The sequence below is a fragment of the Pan paniscus genome, chromosome 5 (assembly GCF_029289425.2).
Source record: "Pan paniscus chromosome 5, NHGRI_mPanPan1-v2.0_pri, whole genome shotgun sequence".
NCBI lineage: Eukaryota > Metazoa > Chordata > Mammalia > Primates > Hominidae > Pan > Pan paniscus.
The window spans coordinates 58,739,292-58,761,652 of record NC_073254.2 but is presented as its reverse complement, the minus strand read 5'-3'; the positions used below and the strand labels follow the sequence as shown (position 1 = coordinate 58,761,652).

General features: G+C 50.4%; 3 protein-coding genes across 5 annotated transcripts; 1 reads left to right on the top strand and 2 right to left on the bottom strand.

Annotated features, from left to right (window-relative positions):
• The first annotated feature begins 67 nt into the window (after nt 1–67).
• Nucleotides 68–3,527, top strand: SLC35B2 (solute carrier family 35 member B2). Of its 3 annotated transcripts, XM_003833227.6 has the most exons (4): nt 68–223; nt 755–948; nt 1,137–1,291; nt 1,989–3,527. In XM_003833227.6, the coding sequence occupies exons 1-4, from the start codon at nt 213–215 to the stop codon at nt 2,925–2,927; spliced, it is 1,299 nt and encodes a 432-aa protein (XP_003833275.1). In that variant the 5' UTR covers nt 68–212; the 3' UTR covers nt 2,928–3,527. The 3 variants fall into 3 exon arrangements, with proteins under 3 accessions (XP_003833275.1, XP_034818073.1, XP_063461363.1); XM_034962182.2 differs by lacking the exon at nt 68–223 and having other exon boundaries at nt 1,141–1,291; XM_063605293.1 differs by lacking the exons at nt 68–223; nt 1,137–1,291.
• A 216-nt stretch (nt 3,528–3,743) lies between these two features.
• HSP90AB1 (heat shock protein 90 alpha family class B member 1) lies at nt 3,744–11,139 on the bottom strand. The gene is made up of 12 exons (XM_008958708.4): nt 10,429–11,139; nt 8,850–8,996; nt 8,036–8,242; nt 7,778–7,937; nt 7,457–7,590; nt 7,012–7,320; nt 6,398–6,563; nt 6,002–6,192; nt 5,729–5,876; nt 5,346–5,614; nt 4,240–4,573; nt 3,744–4,132 (listed from the first exon to the last, which is right to left on the bottom strand). The coding sequence occupies exons 2-12, from the start codon at nt 8,994–8,996 to the stop codon at nt 4,023–4,025; spliced, it is 2,175 nt and encodes a 724-aa protein (XP_008956956.1). The 5' UTR covers nt 10,429–11,139; the 3' UTR covers nt 3,744–4,022.
• Nucleotides 9,003–21,143, bottom strand: LOC134730552 (uncharacterized). The gene is made up of 4 exons (XM_063605092.1): nt 21,045–21,143; nt 19,696–19,886; nt 11,008–11,685; nt 9,003–9,283 (listed from the first exon to the last, which is right to left on the bottom strand). The coding sequence occupies exons 1-4, from the start codon at nt 21,141–21,143 to the stop codon at nt 9,280–9,282; spliced, it is 972 nt and encodes a 323-aa protein (XP_063461162.1). The 3' UTR covers nt 9,003–9,279.
• Nucleotides 21,144–22,361: the final 1,218 nt, after the last annotated feature.

Here is a 22,361-nt window from a genome sequence, read left to right as displayed (position 1 = left end):
CGCGGGGGCGCTGTGGCCCGGCGGCGGCCCGGGGCGCTGCGTGGTCGCGGCAGGGGCGGAGGGGGCCGCGGGGAGGGAGGCGGGCAGAGCGCGGCACTTCCGCTGGCCGCTGGCTCGCTGGCCGCTCCTGGAGGCGGCGGCGGGAGCGCAGGGGGCGCGCGGCCCGGGGACTCGCATTCCCCGGTCCCCCTCCACCCCACGCGGCCTGGACCATGGACGCCAGGTGGGGGCTAGGGCAGCAGCGAGCTCACGTGACCGAGCCCCCGGGCCACGTGACCGCCGCGCCTCAGCACGGGGGCCGGGTGGGGTCCCGGCTGCTCGGCCGTCGGCCAGCATATCGCTTCCCGGAGCCAGCGGGGATGGGGGCTGCGGCTTGGTTTTGTGCTCCTTGGGGAGCTTCGGGCGGAGGGGCTGGGGACCCTGACGCCCCGGATCGTGGAGGGGAGTGTGGGGGAAGGGGCGCTTCCTCTGACCTGAGCAGCCGGCTAGCGTTGGAGGAAACAGAGGAGACCTGTGTGGCCAGAGGGGCGGATCCGCCCCCGGGGAGGGAGGAAGCTCTGCCTGGCCAGCGCCGGCGCACCCCCTCCCCGAGAGAGAGAGAGAGAGAGAGAGAGAGAGAGGCTCTTTGTCCGGGCCGGAGCTGCAGCGGAGGGGGCGGGGAGGAGACTCCGGGCACTACTCCAGTGTGGTCCCCTCTGGAGGGCGGAGGGGATGAGGAGCTGCGCCCTAATCCTTATGTCCGCTTTCCTTACAGATGGTGGGCAGTGGTGGTGCTGGCTGCGTTCCCCTCCCTAGGGGCAGGTGGGGAGACTCCCGAAGCCCCTCCGGAGTCATGGACCCAGCTATGGTTCTTCCGATTTGTGGTGAATGCTGCTGGCTATGCCAGCTTTATGGTACCTGGCTACCTCCTGGTGCAGTACTTCAGGCGGAAGAACTACCTGGAGACCGGTGTGTGAAGAAAGGGCGGGGAAGTGAGCTAGGTCGGGAAGGAGGATATTTGGCCAGCAGTCCAAACGGGATATGACTTGGAGAGGGCGGGAGGTCGGTAGGCCGGACAGCAGGGCAGGCTGGCTGCTCTGGGGAAGATGAAGTGCTATGGAGAAGATTTGGGGCTTGACTTTGTGTGCTTTCTTCAGGTAGGGGCCTCTGCTTTCCCCTGGTGAAAGCTTGTGTGTTTGGCAATGAGCCCAAGGCCTCTGATGAGGTTCCCCTGGCGCCCCGAACAGAGGCGGCAGAGACCACCCCGATGTGGCAGGCCCTGAAGCTGCTCTTCTGTGCCACAGGGCTCCAGGTGGGTAGGTGGGCTCAGCCTCTCTTCCTGGGTTGGATGCCGGTGGGCAGGGATTCTGTGAAGGTTTCCATTTTACCAGTCCCAGAGCTTTGCTGGCTGGTGTGTTTCCTGTCCTCCTCCCAGGGGCACACTGCACCTCCATCTTTGAGGTGTTTGGGGGAAATGCCCTTTTCTTTCTTCCTTTTCTCCTCTCCAGCACTGGTACTGAAAGTTCATGCTGTTATTTCAAGATGTCTAGTGCAGAAGAGAGGACTCCTCTTGCCCTATTCTCTGTGATTTCTACTGTGCCGTTATTATACTTCCTTCCTGCACTGGTGTCTCACATACTGTAAACCCACTGATAAAATTGTGGGGGAGCCATTCAGCCTTCCCCCAGTACTGCATGTGAGAGAGTGCTAACATGCTGACCCCATGGCATTTTGCAGTGGGTACTAGTTCCACCTTGAATATCATGTTGAACTACAGATATCCAATTCTGAGAGTTCTTGCCTCTCTGAATTGGTTTTTCACACACAGTTGATTCCCTACAAGGTGAATCCAGACTTAGAAGGGGAGAAGAAACTTCTACAGAGGAACCAAAAAGTGTATATTTTCCTTTGAATCACTTAGGCATAATCCTGAAGAGGGAGAGGTCAATTTTTGTCTACCTTTTCATTATCTTGCTTATTGTCTCCTTTGTCTCTACCTTCCCCAACAGGTGTCTTATCTGACTTGGGGTGTGCTGCAGGAAAGAGTGATGACCCGCAGCTATGGGGCCACAGCCACATCACCGGGTGAGCGCTTTACGGACTCGCAGTTCCTGGTGCTAATGAACCGAGTGCTGGCACTGATTGTGGCTGGCCTCTCCTGTGTTCTCTGCAAGCAGCCCCGGCATGGGGCACCCATGTACCGGTACTCCTTTGCGAGCCTGTCCAATGTGCTTAGCAGCTGGTGCCAATACGAAGCTCTTAAGTTCGTCAGCTTCCCCACCCAGGTGCTGGCCAAGGCCTCTAAGGTGATCCCTGTCATGCTGATGGGAAAGCTTGTGTCTCGGCGCAGCTACGAACACTGGGAGTACCTGACAGCCACCCTCATCTCCATTGGGGTCAGCATGTTTCTGCTATCCAGCGGACCAGAGCCCCGCAGCTCCCCAGCCACCACACTCTCAGGCCTCATCTTACTGGCAGGTTATATTGCTTTTGACAGCTTCACCTCAAACTGGCAGGATGCCCTGTTTGCCTATAAGATGTCATCGGTGCAGATGATGTTTGGGGTCAATTTCTTCTCCTGCCTCTTCACAGTGGGCTCACTGCTAGAACAGGGGGCCCTCCTGGAGGGAACCCGCTTCATGGGGCGACACAGTGAGTTTGCTGCCCATGCCCTGCTACTCTCCATCTGCTCCGCATGTGGCCAGCTCTTCATCTTTTACACCATTGGGCAGTTTGGGGCTGCCGTCTTCACCATCATCATGACCCTCCGCCAGGCCTTTGCCATCCTTCTTTCCTGCCTTCTCTATGGCCACACTGTCACTGTGGTGGGAGGGCTGGGGGTGGCTGTGGTCTTTGCTGCCCTCCTGCTCAGAGTCTACGCGCGGGGCCGTCTAAAGCAACGGGGAAAGAAGGCTGTGCCTGTTGAGTCTCCTGTGCAGAAGGTTTGAGGGTGGAAAGGGCCTGAGGGGTGAAGTGAAATAGGACCCTCCCACCATCCCCTTCTGCTGTAACCTCTGAGGGAGCTGGCTGAAAGGGCAAAATGCAGGTGTTTTCTCAGTATCACAGACCAGTTCTGCAGCAGGGGATTGGGGAGCCCAGGAGGCAGCCTTCCCTTTTGCCTTAAGTCACCCATCTTCCAGTAAGCAGTTTATTCTGAGCCCTGGGGTAGACAGTCCTCAGTGAGGGGTTTTGGGGAGTTTGGGGTCAAGAGAGCATAGGTAGGTTCCACAGTTACTCCTCCCACAAGTTCCCTTAAGTCTTGCCCTAGCTGTGCTCTGCCACCTTCCAGACTCACTCCCCTCTGCAAATACCTGCATTTCTTATCCTGGTGAGAAAAGCACAAGCGGTGTAGGCTCCAATGCTGCTTTCCCAGGATGGTGAAGATGGTGCTGTGCTGAGGAAAGGGGATGCAGAGCCCTGCCCAGCACCACCACCTCCTATGCTCCTGGATCCCTAGGCTCTGTTCCATGAGCCTGTTGCAGGTTTTGGTACTTTAGAAATGTACTTTTTGCTCTTATAATTTTATTTTATTAAATTACTGCAGTGGACTTGGTCCTGTGTTTTGGTTGGCTGAAAGGGCATTATTATATGGTAGTTTTTCCAAACTGCCTGTAGCTTCAGTGTGTGAACTCTTAAGACTCACTGGTATTCTGTATTTTCACTACAAAACCAGCTCAACTTGCTGTGCTCATGAAAACAGCAAGAGCTGGAGGGATGAAGAAGCTAGGGAAGGATAACATCCACTTCACAAGGGAAAGCAGAACTGTATAAAAACGGCATATTCTTTATTTTGCATACTTTAATTTCAGAACAAAATGAAGAAAATAAAATAAACCACAATACACAACATCCAATCCTGCTGTGAAGAGTAGAGAGCGAATGGGGCTTGACACCCTTGGTTTCCTGCCTTCAACACAAGGACAGGAGAGGGAAAAAAACACTAGACACCAGCAGGGGGAGCCAGGTGGGACAGGGGCACTCGAGGCTGCAGTGGGAGCCATGGGGACACTATACAAGGGCACAAGTTTTCCAACTACGAACTCCTAATCGACTTCTTCCATGCGAGATGCATCCTCATCGCCCTCGAGAGGGGGGATCTCATCAGGAACTGCAGCACTGGGTTCCTCTGCTGCCACTTCATCTTCATCAATACCTGAAGTAAAATTAAGCCATGTGAGACTTGACCAAATAGCATTAAGTCAAATCCATAGAGACTAGTTGCACAAACTCCTTGCCACACCAAGTACCAAAGCTACTTACCTAGACCTAGCTTGATCATGCGGTAGATGCGGTTGGAGTGGGTCTGGGGATCCTCAAGGGAAAAGCCAGAAGATAGCAGGGCGGTTTCAAACAGCAGCACCACCAGGTCCTTAACTGCCTTATCATTCTTGTCGGCCTCAGCCTTCTGCCGCAGCGTCTCCACAATGGGGTGGTCAGGGTTGATCTCCAGGTGCTTTTTGGCCATCATATAGCCCATGGTGGAGTTGTCCCGAAGTGCCTGGGCTTTCATGATCCGCTCCATATTGGCTGTCCAGCCGTAGGTGCTGGTCACAATGCAGCAAGGTGAAGACACAAGTCTATTGGAGATTGTCACCTGTGGACGATCACAAAAGCCTTAGATTGACATTACCACTTTGAAAGAGAAAACAGGCACTGTCAAGCCTAATTCCAGCAGGAGGAGGAGGTGGACAGACCACTTGAGTTTGAGACCATGCTGGCCAACATGGCAAAACCCTGTCTACAAAAAATTAACCGGGTGTGGTAGCACACATCTGTAATCCCAGCCACTCAGGAGATTTGAGTTTGCAGTGAGCGAGATCCAGTCCAAAAAAAAAAAATTGGCCAGGCATGGTGGCTCGCGCCTGTTAATCCCAGCACTTTGGGAGGCCGAGGTGGGCGAATCACAAGGTCAGGAGATGGAGACCATCCTGGCTAACACGATGAAACCCCATCTCTACTAAAAATACAAAAAATTAGCTAGGTGTGGTGGCGGGCGCCTGTAGTGGCAGCTACTCGGGAGGCTAAGGCAGGAGAATGGCGTGAACCCAGGAGGCGGAGCTTGCAATGAGCAGAGATCGTGCCACTGCACTCCAGCCTGGGTGACAGAGCGAGACCCCATCTCAAAGAAAAAAAAAAAAGAAAATGATGGTATTTCATCTACTCTCAGAAGTTAACTGAAGCAATGCCTAATCTGTGCCAAATTTTATTAAAATAGCCTTAAACCTGACTAGAGAAGAGAACAAGAGGCAAGAAGGCACGAAACAGTAAATAGGCTGCCTCAAACCACTAATTGTGTAGAAACATGCTTGTGAGGGAGCCCACCTTGAAGGTGTTACAAAATATATCCTAGCCCCAGAATGGCTTACCTTCTCAACCTTCTTATCTAAGATTTCTTTCATGAGCTTGCAGAGGTTCTCAAACTTTGCCTTGCTCTCTTCCATCTTCTTCTTCTCCTCCTCATCCTCAGGCAGCTCCAGACCCTCCTTGGTAACTGAGACCAGGCTCTTCCCATCAAATTCCTTGAGCTGCTGCACACAGTACTCGTCAATGGGCTCGGTCATATATACCACCTCGAAGCCCCGTTTCCGCACTCGCTCCACAAAAGCTGAGTTGGCCACCTGCTCTTTGCTCTCACCTGTAGGGTAATTAAATGAACTCAGTGACTAAAATGCCTCATACTGCCAGTTCCCAGGAAGCCCTGATTGTGCTCCCCACTCCTCCAAAAAGGCTTCAATCAGAACCAACGCACCAGTGATGTAATAGATGGACTTCTGTGTCTCCTTCATGCGAGAAACATACTCTGACAGAGATGTCATCTCATCTCCAGACTGGGAGGTATGATAGCGCAGCAGCTCAGACAGGCGGCGGCGGTTAGTGGAGTCTTCGTGGATTCCAAGCTTGAAGGGTGGGAAGAGGAAAAACAATCCAACTTAACTACAATAACTTCACTTTCAATGTGAATGGAATAATTTATTGTTATTACTAAGAAAGTGGTAAAGGGAATAAGCATTTGCCTTTTTACCTTGAGATTTTTAGAGAATGCCTCATAGAATTTCTTGTAATTCTCCTTGTCTTCTGCCAGCTCAGAGAAGAGCTCAAGGCACTTCTTAACAATGTTTTTGCGAATGACTTTCAAGATTTTGCTCTGCTGGAGCATTTCTCGGGAGATGTTCAGGGGCAGATCCTCAGAGTCAACCACACCACGGATAAAATCTGCCATCAACCAGGGTGAGAAAGCTCAGTAAAAAACAGCTAGACCAGACCTGGTACCCAGATTCAAACAGAAGGCTCTAATAGCCTCCTGAACCCTTACACCTACTATGTATTGCAGAAAACTGTTACCTTAGAATATCCTAGCAGAATGCCTAAAACCTCCCAAGACTTCACCCAACTAAATTAAGGCCAAGGAGATACTCACTGAGATACTCTGGTATCAACTCATCACAGCTGTCCATGATGAACACACGGCGGACATAGAGTTTGATGTTGTTCTTTTTCTTCTTGTTCTCAAAAAGGTCAAAGGGAGCCCGACGAGGAATAAATAGCAATGCCCTGAATTCCAACTGACCTTCTACAGAAAAGTGCTGGAAAAAAAACCCAAAAATAAGTGGTACATTTCAAAAGAGGACCTTTTAGCCCCAACACCAAATTATCTAAAAGTGGAACAATGATCCTCCCTAAGCCTAAGGGATAGAGCACACACAACAAGCAGCTCCTGAGAAAACTGAGCCTTAATGCCCTCCACGATCTGGATGGGTACTAGCTGTATGTAGAAAACAGTCCCCTCTGATCAGAACCCTGGATGTGTAAGGCTGCCAATAGACATTACCCAGATTTCCGTAAGAAGAGAAAGTGAGGTCATTAGAAATGATGGCACTTCACTATGACAGAGTAATCAGTAAGTGAAATCACATGGCTCTCACATTTCTGTTATCAGTTGGACAAGTTCCGTGTGTCTATTACCCAACACTCTTCCACCTACTCATTCCTCTCCATATGTGCATGTTGAGCCAACATGCAAAGGCTTCTCACCTTGACTGCCAAGTGGTCTTCCCAGTCATTAGTGAGGCTCTTGTAGAATTCTCCATACTCCTCTTGGGTGATGTCATCAGGGTTTCTGGTCCAAATAGGCTTGGTCTTGTTTAGTTCTTCCTGATCAATGTATTTCTCTTTGATCTTCTTAGTTTTCTTCTTCTTATCCTTACCGCTGTCATCCTCCTCATCTGAACCCACATCTTCGATCTTGGGCTTTTCTTCATCATCTTTATCTTCCTCTTCTTTCTCACCTTTCTCTTCCTCTGCCTCATCATCACTAATTTCCTTCTCTCGTTCCTTCTCCAACTAAGTAACAAAAACAGAAGTTAGCCTTGGAGTACAAAACACTACCAGGGAAAGCAAAAGCCAGGGACAATGAGATTCTTCAGAACAGGAAACATCCTGCACGTTAAGTGTAAAAGATTTAAAAGTCCATACTCACATAAAGGGTGATGGGATAGCCTATGAACTGAGAATGCTTCTTCACTACTTCTTTGACCCGCCTCTCTTCTAAGTACTCTGTCTGATCTTCTTTAAGATGGAGGATCACTTTGGTACCCCTGCCAATTGGCTCACCTAGAAGAGTCAATTACAAGCGTGTAACAGGGTAAAAAGTATATGCACTTGAGACCAGCAATTAATAAAGTATCAGCAGAACTGCTGTGAAGAACTGCTTTACAGACAGGATGCTCAAAATTTCTGCTACTGGTGTGAGCCCAGAAAATCCTAACCCAACTACCTTGTAACAGAAAAGCTAACTTACCATGGTCAGCACGCACAGTGAAGGAACCTCCAGCAGAAGACTCCCAAGCATACTGTTCATCATCGTTGTGCTTTGTGATCACAACCACTTTCTCTGCCACCAAGTAGGCAGAATAAAAGCCAACACCAAACTGCCCAATCATGGAGATGTCTGCACCAGCCTGCCAACAAGTTTAAAGTCAATCACGAGTTTTAAAGAAGCAAAAAACCAAAGAACACAGTTAAGTATGAATGGTGTGTGCCTACAGAACTGCAATACCTGAAGAGCCTCCATGAATGCTTTAGTACCAGACTTGGCAATGGTTCCCAAATTATTTATGAGATCAGCTTTGGTCATGCCAATGCCTGTGTCTACCAAAGTCAGGGTACGTTCCTGAGGGTTGGGGATGATGTCAATTTTCAGCTCTTTACCACTGTCCAACTTCGAAGGGTCTGTCAGGCTCTCATAGCGAATCTTGTCCAAGGCCTGGAAATACAAACAGCAACTTACTTTTGCTCTTTCCAAGACAGACTCTTGCTCTGTTGCCCAAGCTACAGTGCAGTGGCAAGGATGACAGCTCAGTGCAGCCTTGACTTCCCAGGTTTGAGCCATCCTCCCAACCCCAGCTTCCCAAGTAGCTGGGACTACAGGCACATGCCACCGTGCCCAACTAATATTTAATTTTTTGCAGAGACAAGGTCTCGCGGTTGCCCAGGCTGCCCTCGAAATCCTAGGCTCAAGTGATCCTCCTGCCTTGGCATTACAGGTGTGAGCCAACACGCTCAGCCACTTTTGCTTTCTTAAAGCCCGTATCTTCAAAGAAAATCTTGGTTTACCTCTCTCAGCCTCAAATCTGATTGCCCCCTATCTTGAGGCTTTAGAACCAGTTAGTTACATGAGCCCACTTATTCTGGACATAGTCCCTTCCCTTTCAAGTTCAAGATGGCCAGAGTAAGACCCATCTTTTTGGAATAGCTGCAAGTTTACCCCCTTCAATAGTAGTCCCCAACGAAGGCCAAACCACTCCTTTCCCCTCCTTCTAGAGTATCAAAAAAAAAAAAACCATGCCAAATGTGGAAACCAGAGCACCTACATCAGAAGCATTAGAGATCAACTCCCGAAGGAAAATCTCCTTGTTGGAATAGAAGGTATTGATGATGAGGGACATGAGTTGGGCAATTTCTGCCTGAAAGGCAAAAGTCTCCACCTCCTCCTCTCCATGGTGCACTTCCTCAGGCATCTAAAATAAAAATCTCATTAATTACAAAAGAACACTAAGGCCCCATGTTTAAAAATCCTAAAGGGCATATCATTTGTTAGGACCTTAGACAGTGAGTTCAGACTGGTTTAACCGGAGTACTATCCCTTCCCAAGACTAAAAATGCATTCTCTTAAAGATCTCAGACTACACACTAAGTGGGAGGCCTGAAAATTCAGAAGGAAAAAGAAAATAAGCTAAATATTCTTCAACCAAATGTCACAGAACCCACCTACTTAAAGAATGGTGACCAGCAGCCTCAGCATCATCTGGTAGTATGGCAGAAAAGTCATAATGTTGGTCCAACCCAGGTATCTAGAGATCCCAAGTAATCCTTACCCAAATTTAAATGTGAAAATCACTACCTACAGTTCTTTATTTGGGGGAGGTCAAAGTGACTAGTTTAAGATAAAAATGGCACTAACTTTAAACTGCTCCCCCTGAGGTGTCTTCCTAAGACCAGTCCAAGGGCGGGACACTCCTGCCCCATAGGGCAGGGAGGAATAACCTGGGATCCACACGATACCCACCGGAGGAGCAATTAAATCCAGACAAAGAATCGATAAACCAAAAGCTCCACCACGACCCTTTCACAGCACAAAATTACAGAACAGGACCAAACCCAAGAAAGATGGTGGCCGTAGCCACCAGGCCGACACTCGTCACTGCCGGACATGCGTCGGCCAGGACCACGCGAGAAGGGGGCGCCGCAGTGCACCCTCCCTCGCCCCAGCATCCGGGCACTGGGGCGGGGCGCCAGAATCCAGAAGCTTCCAGAACGATCTCAGCTCTCGAAGAAGGGCGGAGGAAGGAGCCCATGAATCTTCCAGAACCTGCTCCCCTCCCCGCCCCTCCTCCACCGGGACTGCAAGAAAGATCTGGAAGGAGGGAGTATCGGGTGCTGGAGACCGAAAGCGCTCTTCCCACACCGTGAACCCTCCCTCACAGAAACAAAGCACCCAAGAAGGCTTTAACAACGCGTCCGATAAGAGAGGTGACAAAGCCAGTCCCACAAGGCCGTTCTGAGTCACCCGAGCGGGCACCCCCGCCACCCTGCGGTCCCCCTCCGACGCCCCGTAGCCGCGTCCGGAAGTGGAGGGGCAAAAATGGCAGCGTCCCGGGCCGCGCGGCCACCACGTGCAGCTGCCAGCCGCCCACTGCCCCAACCCCACAGCCCACCTCGCTACGGCCAGCAGGCGCCGAGAGAAAGCCCCACCCCCAAAACACACTAGAAAAAAACAAGGAAAACTCAAAAGACCTCACCCACCACTACCCTCACCCCATAAAAATCCAGGTCGTTATCCACAAGCCACCCCGACATCTAGACTAAGGCTCCCTAAAGGACAGAAAAAAACAAAAGCAACACGAATACAGCACTAAAGGGAAAGAAGCCTAGCGGAGATCTCAGCCTTACCTTGAAAAGAAAAGGATTATACGTAATAGTGAGCAACGTGGGCTTGCTTTCTGATACCCAGACAGTCCCAACACTGCGCCGGAGTGACTCGAGAGAGCGGCTGCGTGCCCCAAGTCGCCCTATATAAGGCGAAGCACAGTACAGCCGCCCTCCTGTGGATCCCTCCGCCTTAAAGGAGTATGATTGTCAACCCCGCACCTGCCGCCACCAGCCCACCTTGACGTCATGGTCCGAAAAAAGGAGGGGGCGGGGAAGAACCCAAGCAACGGATCCGCCCACACATTTGCTTGTCATCACAGCCCCATAGTTTCACGTCTAGGACATGACTCCATCAAGAGTGGGGAATGAGGAGTGCTCATTTGGCATAAACGGTGTCTCTACGGGCGAGGAACCCATTGACCTCCCTAAACACTTGTGGGGCAGGCGTCCCCACACCCAAGGGCGGGGCTGGGGGGGGACACCGAAAAAGAGCGGAGGCAGCTAACCACGCCGACCACCGCTCCCAGATCCAATCTTTTTCCTAGCATCTGCCCTACACATCTCGCGTCCCGACAGAAGGACTGGCATTCGGGACCCAACCTTGGGTAGCCCCAGATCCCGACTCTCGCAGGAGTAAAGGAAAGGCGGAGGGTTCGCGCTGAGGGGCAGCTCAGCGTAGGGGGAGGGCGCCGGCCGGGGCTGGCAGGGACTCTTTGCCGGCATGCGGCGGAAGGCGCGGCGGCGGCACTGCGGCATTTCCAGCAGTTTCCAGGCCTGTCTCGGCGGTCCCGCCCCCTCCCCGCGAGGCTCCGCCTCTCCGGCTGCGGCCGGGGCAGGGTTTTTGCAGCGACCCCACCCCGCGACCCGCTCTGACCTGTCCGAGAGACGCGGGTACCAGCCCAATCCTCAGGGATGGGATGGAGGGTTGGGGAGGGATCGGCTGACCCCTCCTTCCCCGCGTCAATCACACAACACCCAGGCACCTGGGGCGGCTCTGCGGGCGTACACTTTTGCAGACTGAGACTGGAGTACCTGCGGGAGGGACCCCCCTCTAGCCCCTGCGGCCGCCACGTACACGGAGCACGGGGACATGCGCCCTCCCTACGCAGGCACGTCGAGCCCTTTCTCAAGCTGGTTCGCTTTTTTTCCGCCCACTTCGCTCCTGCAGCCTTTTGGACCTGGGAAGGAGGGAGTCTCTGGGAACCAGTGCAGGGCAGCCGGAGCTCTTGGAGGCCGCGTGACGACGCCGGCCACAGAGCGGCTGGCCAAGTTGTTCCCCTTCAGCCTTGGCACCAGAGCCCCTAAGGCCATGCCCCTGGCCAGTGAGCTGCGGCCGCCGTGTCTGGCCTGGCTCAGCCGTTTTGCCTGCCCTCCACTTGGCAAGCTGTCCTTGCCTTTCCAAGGCCTCATCCGAAAGCCTGCTGGACCCACAACCCCTCCAGGAGAGAATAGCCACTCCCTGCTCTGTGCCCTGTAGATGTCCATCTGCTCCCCTTCCTGGCCCACCCCTGGGATGCTTGGGAAGAGTTTCCCCACAGCCACCCACATCGTCCTCCCTCACCAGCCCTGTTGTTACCCAGTCTACGATTCGTTAACAAGTTTTGTTCATGTGTTGAATACCAAAGAACAAAGCGTGTCCCCTTGCTTTCCTCTTCTTTGTCCCTGTCCACTTCGCCATGCCTGCCATCACCATCCCGATTTGATATCCTTTCTCCCTTTCATTATGGTCTGCAAAAAGCCTATGGCTGGGAGAAGTCTATAAGAAGGGGCGTTGGGTGCTCTATTCCTGACCAAAACCGCAAACCAGTGGGAGCGTGATCCCTTAACATGCCCTCTCCTTCTAAGCAGAGCTCATTAAAAATCTGCTCCCCAGTTCACAGAGAGCATTCACAAACTCTCACTCTCCTGTGAGCGGATGAAAGTCAGTGTGCACATTCTGTCAACAGGGAAGTGGCTTCAGTGACTCCCAAGGCCCGTCTACTCAGAGTCCTTGCTGCACTAGCTCCCTTTCTGCTCCAGAAATGGAGCAGGGATGTGATCTCACCCCTAGGACCTAAATCCAAAGCAGGAATCACTCCTGTGGATGGGCTTCCCCTGAGCTGGATCCTTTCAGTGTCAAGACTCAACGGCTTCCTGAAGACTTTCTAAATGGGAAAATCTCAAATGTTACACCAGCATAGAAATTCCACTTTCTCTGCTGGGCACAGTGGCTCATACCTGTAATCCCAGCACTTTGGAAGGCCGAGGTGGGTGGATCACCCGAGGTCAGTAGTTCGCAACCAGCCTGGCCAACATGGTGAAAAACCTCGTCTCTACTAAAAATTAGCTGGGCGTGGTGGCACATGCCTGTAATCCCAGCTACTTGGGAGGCTGAGGCAGGAAGATTGCTTGAACTCTGGAGGCAGAGGCTGCAGTGAGCTGAGACCATGCCATTGCACTCCAGCCTGGGCAACAAAAGAGAAACTCCGTCTCAAAAAAAAAAAAAAAAAGGGCTGGGCGCGGTGGCTCATGCCTGTAATTCCAGCACTTTGGGAGGCCGAGTCCAGCGGATCACCATGTCAGGAGTTCAAGACCAGCCTGGCCACTCTGGTGAAACCTTGTCTCTACTAAAAATACAAAAATTAGCCGGGCGTGGTAGCGCACCTGTAGTCCCCGCTACTTGGGAGGCTGAGGCAGGAGAATCACTTGAACCCGGGCGGCAGAGGTTGCCGTGAGCCGAGATCACGCCACTGCACTCCAGCCTGAGCGACACAGTGAGACTCTGTCTCAAAAAAGAAAAAAAAAAAAGAAATTCCACTTTCTCTTCCAGGAAGCCTTTCAGGAGACGGCCTACCTGTGTCCACAAGCTCCATCCTTTTCCACTCATTGACACTCACTAAGCCTCCACTGTGTGGAGATCCTGGGGATGCAGAGATGCATACACAGGACTGGGAGCCCTCAACCCACTGGAGGCTGCAGCAGCCAAGTGTGAACCATAGGAGGATGGGAGAAGCCGCAGAGGCCCTCAGCTCAGCTTGGGAAAGGGAGCAGTCTTAGGACCATGCCTAGCCAGGCCATGACATGGAAAGCATGGAAAGGAAGAGAGCCCCATTAGAGGAACCATAGCTCAGGAACCCCAAAGGGAAGCACAAGGAGTTGAAAGTAGCCCTGCAGATGGGGGTTAGGTCGCAGAGGGCTGCAAATGCCACTGGTTAAGAAGTCCTGACCTTAAGAGTGAGAGAAGTGAAGGTTATAAAAGACAGGCTTAAAACTATGTCTTCCAGACTGGGCACGGGTGGCTCACGCCTGTAATCCCAGACCTTTGGGAGGCCGAGGCGGGCAGATCACCTGAGGTCAGGAGTTTTGAGACCAGCCTGACCAACATGGAGAAACCCCGTCTCTACTAAAAATACAAAATTAGCTGGGTGTGGTGGCACATGCCTGTAATTCCAGCTACTCAGGAGGCTGAGGCAGGAGAATCGCTTGAACCCAGGAGGTGGAGGTTGCGGTGAGCCATGATCGCGCTATTGCACTCCAGCCTGGGCAATAAGAGCAAGACTCTGTCTCAGAAAACAAAAACAAAACAAAAAAAAACTACACCGTCCGAAGCCTTATTCCCAGCCTTGGAACCACTGATGTTCCCCAGATCCCTTTTATTCCTCCATGAAACCTCCTAGGCCCAGCCCAACCTTCTGCTGTTGGAGGGTGGCCAGCTAAAGCAGGGATTAACAACCCAAGGTCTGCAGCTGGTGGGCCTGCTGCTTGTTTTTTGAATGGCCTGTGGGCTAAGAAGGGTTTTTGCACTTCATAATGGTTGAAAAAAAAATCAAAAGAAAGATATTATTTTGACATGGGAAAATTATATGAAATTTGAATTTCTGTTTTCATGAATTTTTTTTTTTTTTTAGACGGAGTCTCACTCGTCACCCAGGCTGGGGTTCAATGGCAGAATCTCAGCATACTGCGACCTCCACTTCCCGGGTTCAAGCGATTTTCCTGCCTGAGCATCCCAAGTAGCTGGGATTACAGGCGCCCGCCACCACGCCCGGCTAATTTTTGTATTTTTGGTAGAGACCAGGTTTCACCATGTCGGCCAGGCTGGTTTCGAACTCCTGACCTCAGGTGATCTGCCCGCCTCAGACTCCCAAAGTGCTGAGATTACAGTCGTGAGCCACTGCGCCTGGCCAATTTTAATGAAGTTTTGTTGAAACGTAGCCCTTGTCTTTGACTGCTTCTGTGACATAAAGTCAAAATCGATAGGTGTGACAGAGACCATAATGCTTGCAAACCCTAAGACATTTACTCTCTTGCCTTTTACAGAAAATGTTTGCAGACCCCTAAGCTACATAAAGCTCAGCAAAGTCTCGCAGGGAGCACAGAGACTCAGCCTGGACAGAGTCTCTGGGGTTCACAGAGGCCACGGAGGGGAGTTAAATAAAGCTCAGTGAGCGAATAAAACAACTGAGGGTAACAGGACATCAGAGATATGAGCATGGAGAGTAGCTGTGGACCCTGAACCCCTAGAACAAGCAGCCTCTTAAGCTCAGTGCCTGCCAGGTGTGTCCCGTTACTTTCTGGGCCTTCCCAGTTCCACGAGCCTTAGCTCTCTGAATTCCTGAGGGAATACCCTGAACTGACACCCTCCAATACTAGTGAGCCTGACATTCAGATGCATTGGACAATTGGGCAGGTCTGCACAGCCAGCATGGACTCCATCTCTTTGCCTCCATTTTCACATTCCACTAGAACACAAGGGAAGTCTCTTGCATAATTTTTGCTCACTGTATTGTTAGTATTGTTATTTTTTTGATGCCATAGAAAATGGAAATTTTTGTTCATTTTCGGTTTCCCAGAGTTCAAAAAGCAATTGAGCAATTGAATTTTTGTTTATTGATTCAGCAAGTTGGTAAGCTAGCTTATTAATTCTTAATTTGTCTATAAAAGTTTTGGTGTTTTATAGGTACAACCATATCATCTGAAAACAATGACAGTTTGGTTTCTCCTCTTCTGATTCTTGTATCTCTTATTTCTTGTTTTAATGCACCAGCTAGGACCTGCAGAACAGTGATGAGTGGAAATAATGATTCTGGGCATCCCTGTCTGATTCCTAATCAGAAAATGAAAGCTTCTAACATTTCACCATTGAACTTTTTGTTTGTTTGTTTGTTTGTTTGTTTGTTTGTTTGTTTTTTGAGACAGGGTCCAGGGTCTTGTTCTGTTGCGGGGGCTGAAGTACAGTGGTACATAGCTCACTACAGCCTCAACCTCCCAGACTCAGGCGATCCTCCCAGTTCAACCCCCGAAGTAACTGGGACCACCATGCCTGGCTAATTTTTTTATTTTGTAGAGACAGGGTCTCCCTATGTTGCCCAGGCTGGTCTCAAACTCCTGGGCTCAAGTGATCCTCCCACCTTGGCCTCCCAAAGTGCTGGGAATACAGGCATGAGCCACCCGCACCCAGCTGAACATATTTACTCTTTTTATTCCTAACTTGCTATAAATTAAAAAAAAAAAAAAAAACACCACCATGTCCAGCTAATTTTTAAAATTATCTGTAGAGACAGAGTCTTGTGCTGTTGCCCAGGCTGGTCTCAAACTCCTGGGCTCAAGCAGTCCTTCTGCCTTGGGTTCCCAAAGTGCTGGAATTATAGGCGTGAGGCACCATGCCCAGACTCTTACGATCTTTTCAATTTCTCTTCTATCTAAAGTACGTCTTCTGCCAGGCAAGGTGGCTCACACCTGTAATCCCAGAACTTTGAGAGGCCAAGGTGGGCGGAGGCCAGGAGTTTGAGACCAGCCTGGCCAAAATGGTGAAACCCCTTCTCTACTAAAAATACAAAAATTAGCCAGGTGTGGTGGCAGGCACCTGTAATCCCAGCTACTAGAGAGGCTGAGGCAGGAGAACCCTTGAACCCAGGAGGCGGAGGTTGCAGTGAGCCAAGATCACGCCACTGCACTCCAGCCTGGGTGACAGAGTGAGACTCTGTCTCAAATAAATAAATAAATAACATTAAAAAATAAAGTATGTCTTCATTTCTAAAATTGTTTTTCATGTCTTATCTCTTTTTTCTTGTACAATTTCACCAAAGGTTTGCTTATCTTATATTTATATATTTGTTTTTGACTTCTTTAATTTCTGTTTATTTTATTATTTTTTTTTTTTGACAGAGTCTCGCTCTGTCACCCAGGCTGGAGTGCAGTGATGCGATCTTGGCTCACTGCAACCTCCACCTCCTGGGTTCAAGTGATTCTCCTGCCTCAGCCTCCCTAGTAGCTGGGACAACAGGTGTGTGTGCACGCCACCACACCCTGCTAATTTTTTTGTATTTTTAGTAGAGACAGGGTTTCACCATGTTGGCCAGGGTGGTCTGGAACTCCTGACCTCAAGTGATCCGCCTGCCTCAGCCTCCCAAAGTGCTGGGATTATAAGTGTAAGCCACCGCGCCTTGCCTAGTTCTGTTGTTATTGTTCTGTTTTCTTAACTTTAGTACTTAACACATTAGTTTCAGCCTTTCTGTTTTTCCAACATAAAGATTTAAGGCTACAAATTTCTCCTTGTGTACTATGTTTACGATATTCCATAAATTTCCATAGATTACAAATTTCAAATAATATTCAATATTTTATTACAATTCAATTTTAAGGATTTTCTGATTTCTTATGGTATCTTCTTTGACCAATTTAAAAGTGTTTTACATTTTCAATTATTTTTTATATACCCTTTAATTATGTTGTAGACATACAATGTGGTGTGTATGTTACTGGCTCTTTTGTATTTGAGACTTTTTTTTCTCTTTTTTTTTGAGACAGAGTCTCACTCTGTCACCCAGGCTGGAGTGCAGTGGCATGCTGATGGCTCACTGCAGCCTCAACCTCCTGGGCTCAAGCGATCCTCCCACCTCAGCCTCCCAAGTAGCTGGGATTACAGGCATGTGCCACCACACCCAACTAATTTTGTATTTTTAGTAGAGACGGGGTTTCTCCATGTTGGTCAGGCTGGTCTCAAACTTCCGACCTCAGGTGATCTGTCCGCCTCGGCCTCCCAAAGTGCTGGGATTACAGGCGTGAGCCACTGTGCCCAGCCAGGTTAAATCTATTAAATCAAACCTGTTAATTGTGTTGTTCAAAACAAACACACAAAAAACTACTTGCATGCTTTTGTATTTGAGACTTTTTTCTCTCTTTTTTTGAGACAGGGTCTCACTCTGTCACCCAGGCTGGAGTGCAGCCCTTTTTTCAAGAAAAATATAACCTACTTGAAGGCTGCACAGGACATAGCTTGGCGAAGAGAGAGGCTGAAGGCAGAGAGACCAGTTAGGGGTGGGGAAGAGGAGTATAAGCCTTATCTGAGGAAGAATGCTAGAACGTAGGGGCTTAAGGGGAAAGCAGGGATGGAGGACCACTCTAGGTTGGAGGTCAGCTTTAAGCATGTTGTAGGTCACCAAGGAAAGATATCTAGTAGGCAGAGGGGTATGTAGGAGAGGCCTGGGTTGCAGTCTTAGATCTACGCATGATGCTGATGGCTGAAGTCATGTGCAAGGACAAAAATCACTAGAGTGCAGTGAGAAAAGGGCCAGAAATTGTGGTCTAAGACACTCCTGAATTGTAAATCAGACATTTAGTAACCTGCTCTATTAATACACATATGACTATGTCTCACCTTTTTAAGGATTTATCAGTGGCCTAAGGGGTATGACTAAGTCCTACCTCGCTACCATTGTCAGCCTAGTCCAAAACGTCTGTCCTCCTGTCATCATGCCCACCAGGCATCCCTTTTTCTCTTGGGCATTGTTCAGTGTTCCAGGCCCCTTTTGACTAAGAAGGTAAAACTTAACCCCAAATCAGTTCATCCCAGAGCAGATTATAGCCAGTGGAAAGTGCAGGGGGCAGGTGGCACTACAAACAACCCTGATCTACTTGACTGTTTTGCCTGCCACCTGGCCTGTCCCAGGATGAAGTCATTCCTTTTCAGCATGCAGGTTTCAATGGGCTGGATTTCTGGGCCATTCACTGGCCTCACTTCCACCCCACGCAGATGATGGAACGGTAGGACTGTGATAGTGCTGCTGGGTGGAGAGGAGATCACACCCAGGAGGGGCCGAGGTTAGACATCAGGAAGGACTTTGCTGGTTTCACCTGGGCAAGATTATATGAGAGGTCAATGTCCCAGGAGGCTTGGGATCCCTGAGGATGTGAAAAGAGAAGACAAAAGTTGTGTCCAAAATAGGGGAGGAAGGTGGACCACATTTGCATTATGGTGCCACACCACATGATGCCTTGTATTTTTCCGTTCCCTTCACTGACTGGGAACTCTCATAGGGAGCGGAGGGAGAGAGAGAAGAGAGAGAAATATATTTACCTAGTGCTTTGCAGCTTACAGAATGTTTTTCCATCCTTTAACCTTTCAGATTCAATTTTGTGGAGTAAAATGAGCATAGCAATAGTCATCACTTTACAGGGTTATTGGGAAATCAGATAAGGCCATGTAAGACACTGAGTACAGGGGTGGCTGGACCAAGTAGCGTTGTTATTCACTATCTCAGTGAATAACAAGTTTCACGACCCACGCGGTTGTCAGGGCAAGTGTGACTATCCCTGCCTTACAGATGAGTGGCGCCGCGACGGAACGAGCCTGTCTCAAGGTCACCCGGACACGGGGCAGTGGCGTGGGTCTGTCTGACACGCAGTCTGGTCACCCACCCGCCAGGACGCAGAAGCGCAGAGCAGTGGGGCCGGACGCCCGCCAGGGGGCGCGCGGGCCGGGTGACATCACCCCCTCCGCTCCTCGCGGCGGGATGGGGCAGGGGCCTGGTCCCCGTCGCACCTCTCGCCGCCCCCAGCCCCACGGTTCTCAGCTGTCCGCGAGGCTTAGGGACCCGCGTGGTGGTTCACGCTGGAAATATCTGGAGTAGGGGAAGTGAGGCTTTGGTCTCGAAGCTTCCGGGGACTGGAGATGCGGGGGAGGGGAATGAACGCAGGTGGGAAGAAGCCTGGAATAGGCTAGGTGGGGGAACGTGGGGTGCGGGGAGGGCCATCCTGAGGCTCATCCTGGTAACTGATAGCGCCACGTAGCTCTGGGGACCTTACCTCCTGCATCCATGCTCTCCCGCACTTAATTTCCTTAAGTCAACACATATGTCATCCCCCGGTAAGGACGAGGAGGCGGGGCCTAGGGGAGGAGTGACTAATCCGGGATCACAGCTGGTACAGGGCAAGCCCAGGAGAGAGGACAGAGGCCTTCGTGGGGCCCTGCTGACTCACATTTAGCGGTCACCCTGCAGTCTGTTGCCAGAATGCCAACTTGCTCACTTCCAGCGAGCACCAGGACTGCCAAGGCTGCAGAGGGCTCCGAGTGGGCACGTCCTCTCCCTGAGAGCATCTACACAGGAAGCCAGGTCATACCGAGATGGGCTGGAGGGGTCCAGCCCGGACATAAGGCCATTGATGAGGTTGGGGCCAGAGGGAGTTGGGCGCTGCCCATTTCCACCCTCAGTGCCAACCTGCCCCAGGAAACAGTTGGTCCCCAAGGGTTTGGGGGGACACTGCCAACCTGGCCTCTGAGTCAGATCTGCTGGCTGACCTGGGGACTGCCACTCTTCCTGTGTGTGAAGACTTGGCTTCCAGGCAGGGCTTGCTGGACAAACAGGCCTATTTCCTTAAGGTGACTGCATTTTTCTGTTTACAACCATTTTGAATCACTGTCATAGTTTAACTCTAGTTAAACTTTAATTGGCGGCCAGGCGCGGTCATGCCTGTAATCTCAGCACTTTGGGAGGCAGAGGCGGGCGGATCATGAGGTCAGGAGTTCGAGACCAGCCTGGCCAACGTGGTGAAACCCCGTCTCTATTAAAAATACAAAAAATAGTCAGGTGTGGTGGTGCACGTCTGTAATCCCAGCTACTCAGGAGGTGGAGGCTGCAGTAGATCTTGGTGGGGCCAAAAAAAAAAAAAAAACACTTTGGCCAGGCATGATGTCTCACGCCTGTAATCCCAGCACTTTCGGAGGCCAAGGCAGGAGGATCACCTGAGGTCGGCAGTTTGAGACAAGCCTGACCAACATGGTAAAACCCCATCTCTACTAAAAATACAAAATTAGCCGGGCATGGTGACGCATGCCTGTAATCCCAGCTACTTGGGAGGCTGAGGCAGGAGAATTGCTTGAACCCAGGAGGCAGAGGTTGCAGTGAGCTGAGATCGTGCCATTGCACTCCAGTCTGGGCAACAAGAGCGAAACTCCGTCCCACCCCCAACCGCCAAAAAAAAAAAAAAAAAAAAAAAACTTTTGGGTTCTCCTATCACACGCTCTCTGAGCCCTGGCTTTATATTGCCTCCACCATGGTCTTTCCATATTCATCTCAAAGAATAGATATACAGATACATTCTGACTCAAAGATTATACCTGAGGCTTCATTTCTATTTTCCAGGATGGCTAATTTACTACGGCTCTTAGCTTTTCAACTCTTTAAAGCCCCAACATTTCATCATAAAAGATTAAACAAGAGGGACATTCCTGTGTTGCAATGGCAGCCACTCCAGGGACAGCAGCTGAATATTGACTGTTTTGAGCAGAAATGTGACATGGAAGGTGATGACCAGCAGCAAGTGAGGGCAGCCAGGGATACCTGGAGGATTTTCATGCTCAGCCCTCTCTACCTTACAGGCAGCAAGGTGCTAGCAGCAAAGTGGAGGACCCAGAGGAGGCCCCTGCTCCCCAAAGGGCAGGGGCCTGCGAGCGCCCACTTGGGGTCGGGAGCCATCCCTGCAGCTGGGTGGGCAGGAGACCTTAGGAGCTGCTTTTCCTAACCTCCTCACCCCTTCCAGGTTTACCTGTGAAAACACTGAGGTCAGGAGAATGAAGAGACTGACATTTTTTAGCATTTGTGTTTTTAAATTTTGTGGAGAAAATATTCTAGTAATTTCCTTCAACATCAATTTAAGTACAGGAAGGGAGAAAGGAATGGTATCCTTAATAGTTTTTCCTCTCAAATCAGTGCTGGGGTTGAGAGGAACCTACTTAACATCCCCATCTCTATCCCAGGGTCACAAGCAAGGCGTGCTACCACACGGCTGGAGTGGGGCATGTGAAGACTGTAGAGATGAATTCCGCCTTGGGATAAGCATGTGCTGTCAAGCCAATATTTTCCAAGTACCTCTGGGAGGCAGGTATGACATAGCTTGAAAAGCCAAAACAGGAGTAACCTTAACCTAACCTTAACCTAAAAAACATGACAGTGTGGTAGCTGGAGTAAGATAAGAACATGATAGAAAAGTCACAAAATTATGAAAGCTCTGAGGTGCAAAGAAATTGCACAAACTGGCTGTTGGTGGTGGAGGATCAGAAAACGCTCAGGACACAGGTGCATGCTCCAGAGAGCAAGCAGCACCTGCTAGATTCACTTTCAGATTATTCTTGTGGCCATGTGTGGGATGGACTGGAAGAGACCTGGAAGCCCCAGTGGGCCAGGCAGGTGGTAAAGCAACCTCAGGAAGAAATACAGAATCCTGAGGCACTGCTGGTGCTGAGGAAGGAAACCAATAGGGTTCTTTGGGGTTGGGTACAACGGAGGACTGAGGACGAGAAAGAGCTCAGGTTTGTATGTTCAGCTTGACTCACTGCCAAACAGCACTGCAGACTGGGGGAAGGACACTCAGGGAACCCCTCAGCTTTTGAGCCTGATCCAAAAGGAATACCTTGTTTTCCAGCACCGCAGATAAATACTCTGGTCTGACAAATGATTAATAGCACATGAACTTCAGTTCCCAGTGCCCTGGTATACTTAGCTACCCCATTAGGGCTTCAGAGCTGATCAAAGAGCCTTAAAAATGCGCTAACAGCCCTTAATGAGGCCTGAAGTTCTCAATTAAATTAAACTCCAGTGAGAAAGGAAGCGCTGACAAAGGTGCCAACTCTGTAGCCATCTGCTGGCCAGGGCTCAGTGAGCAGCCTGCGCTGAGAATTCAGGAATGTCTTCTGC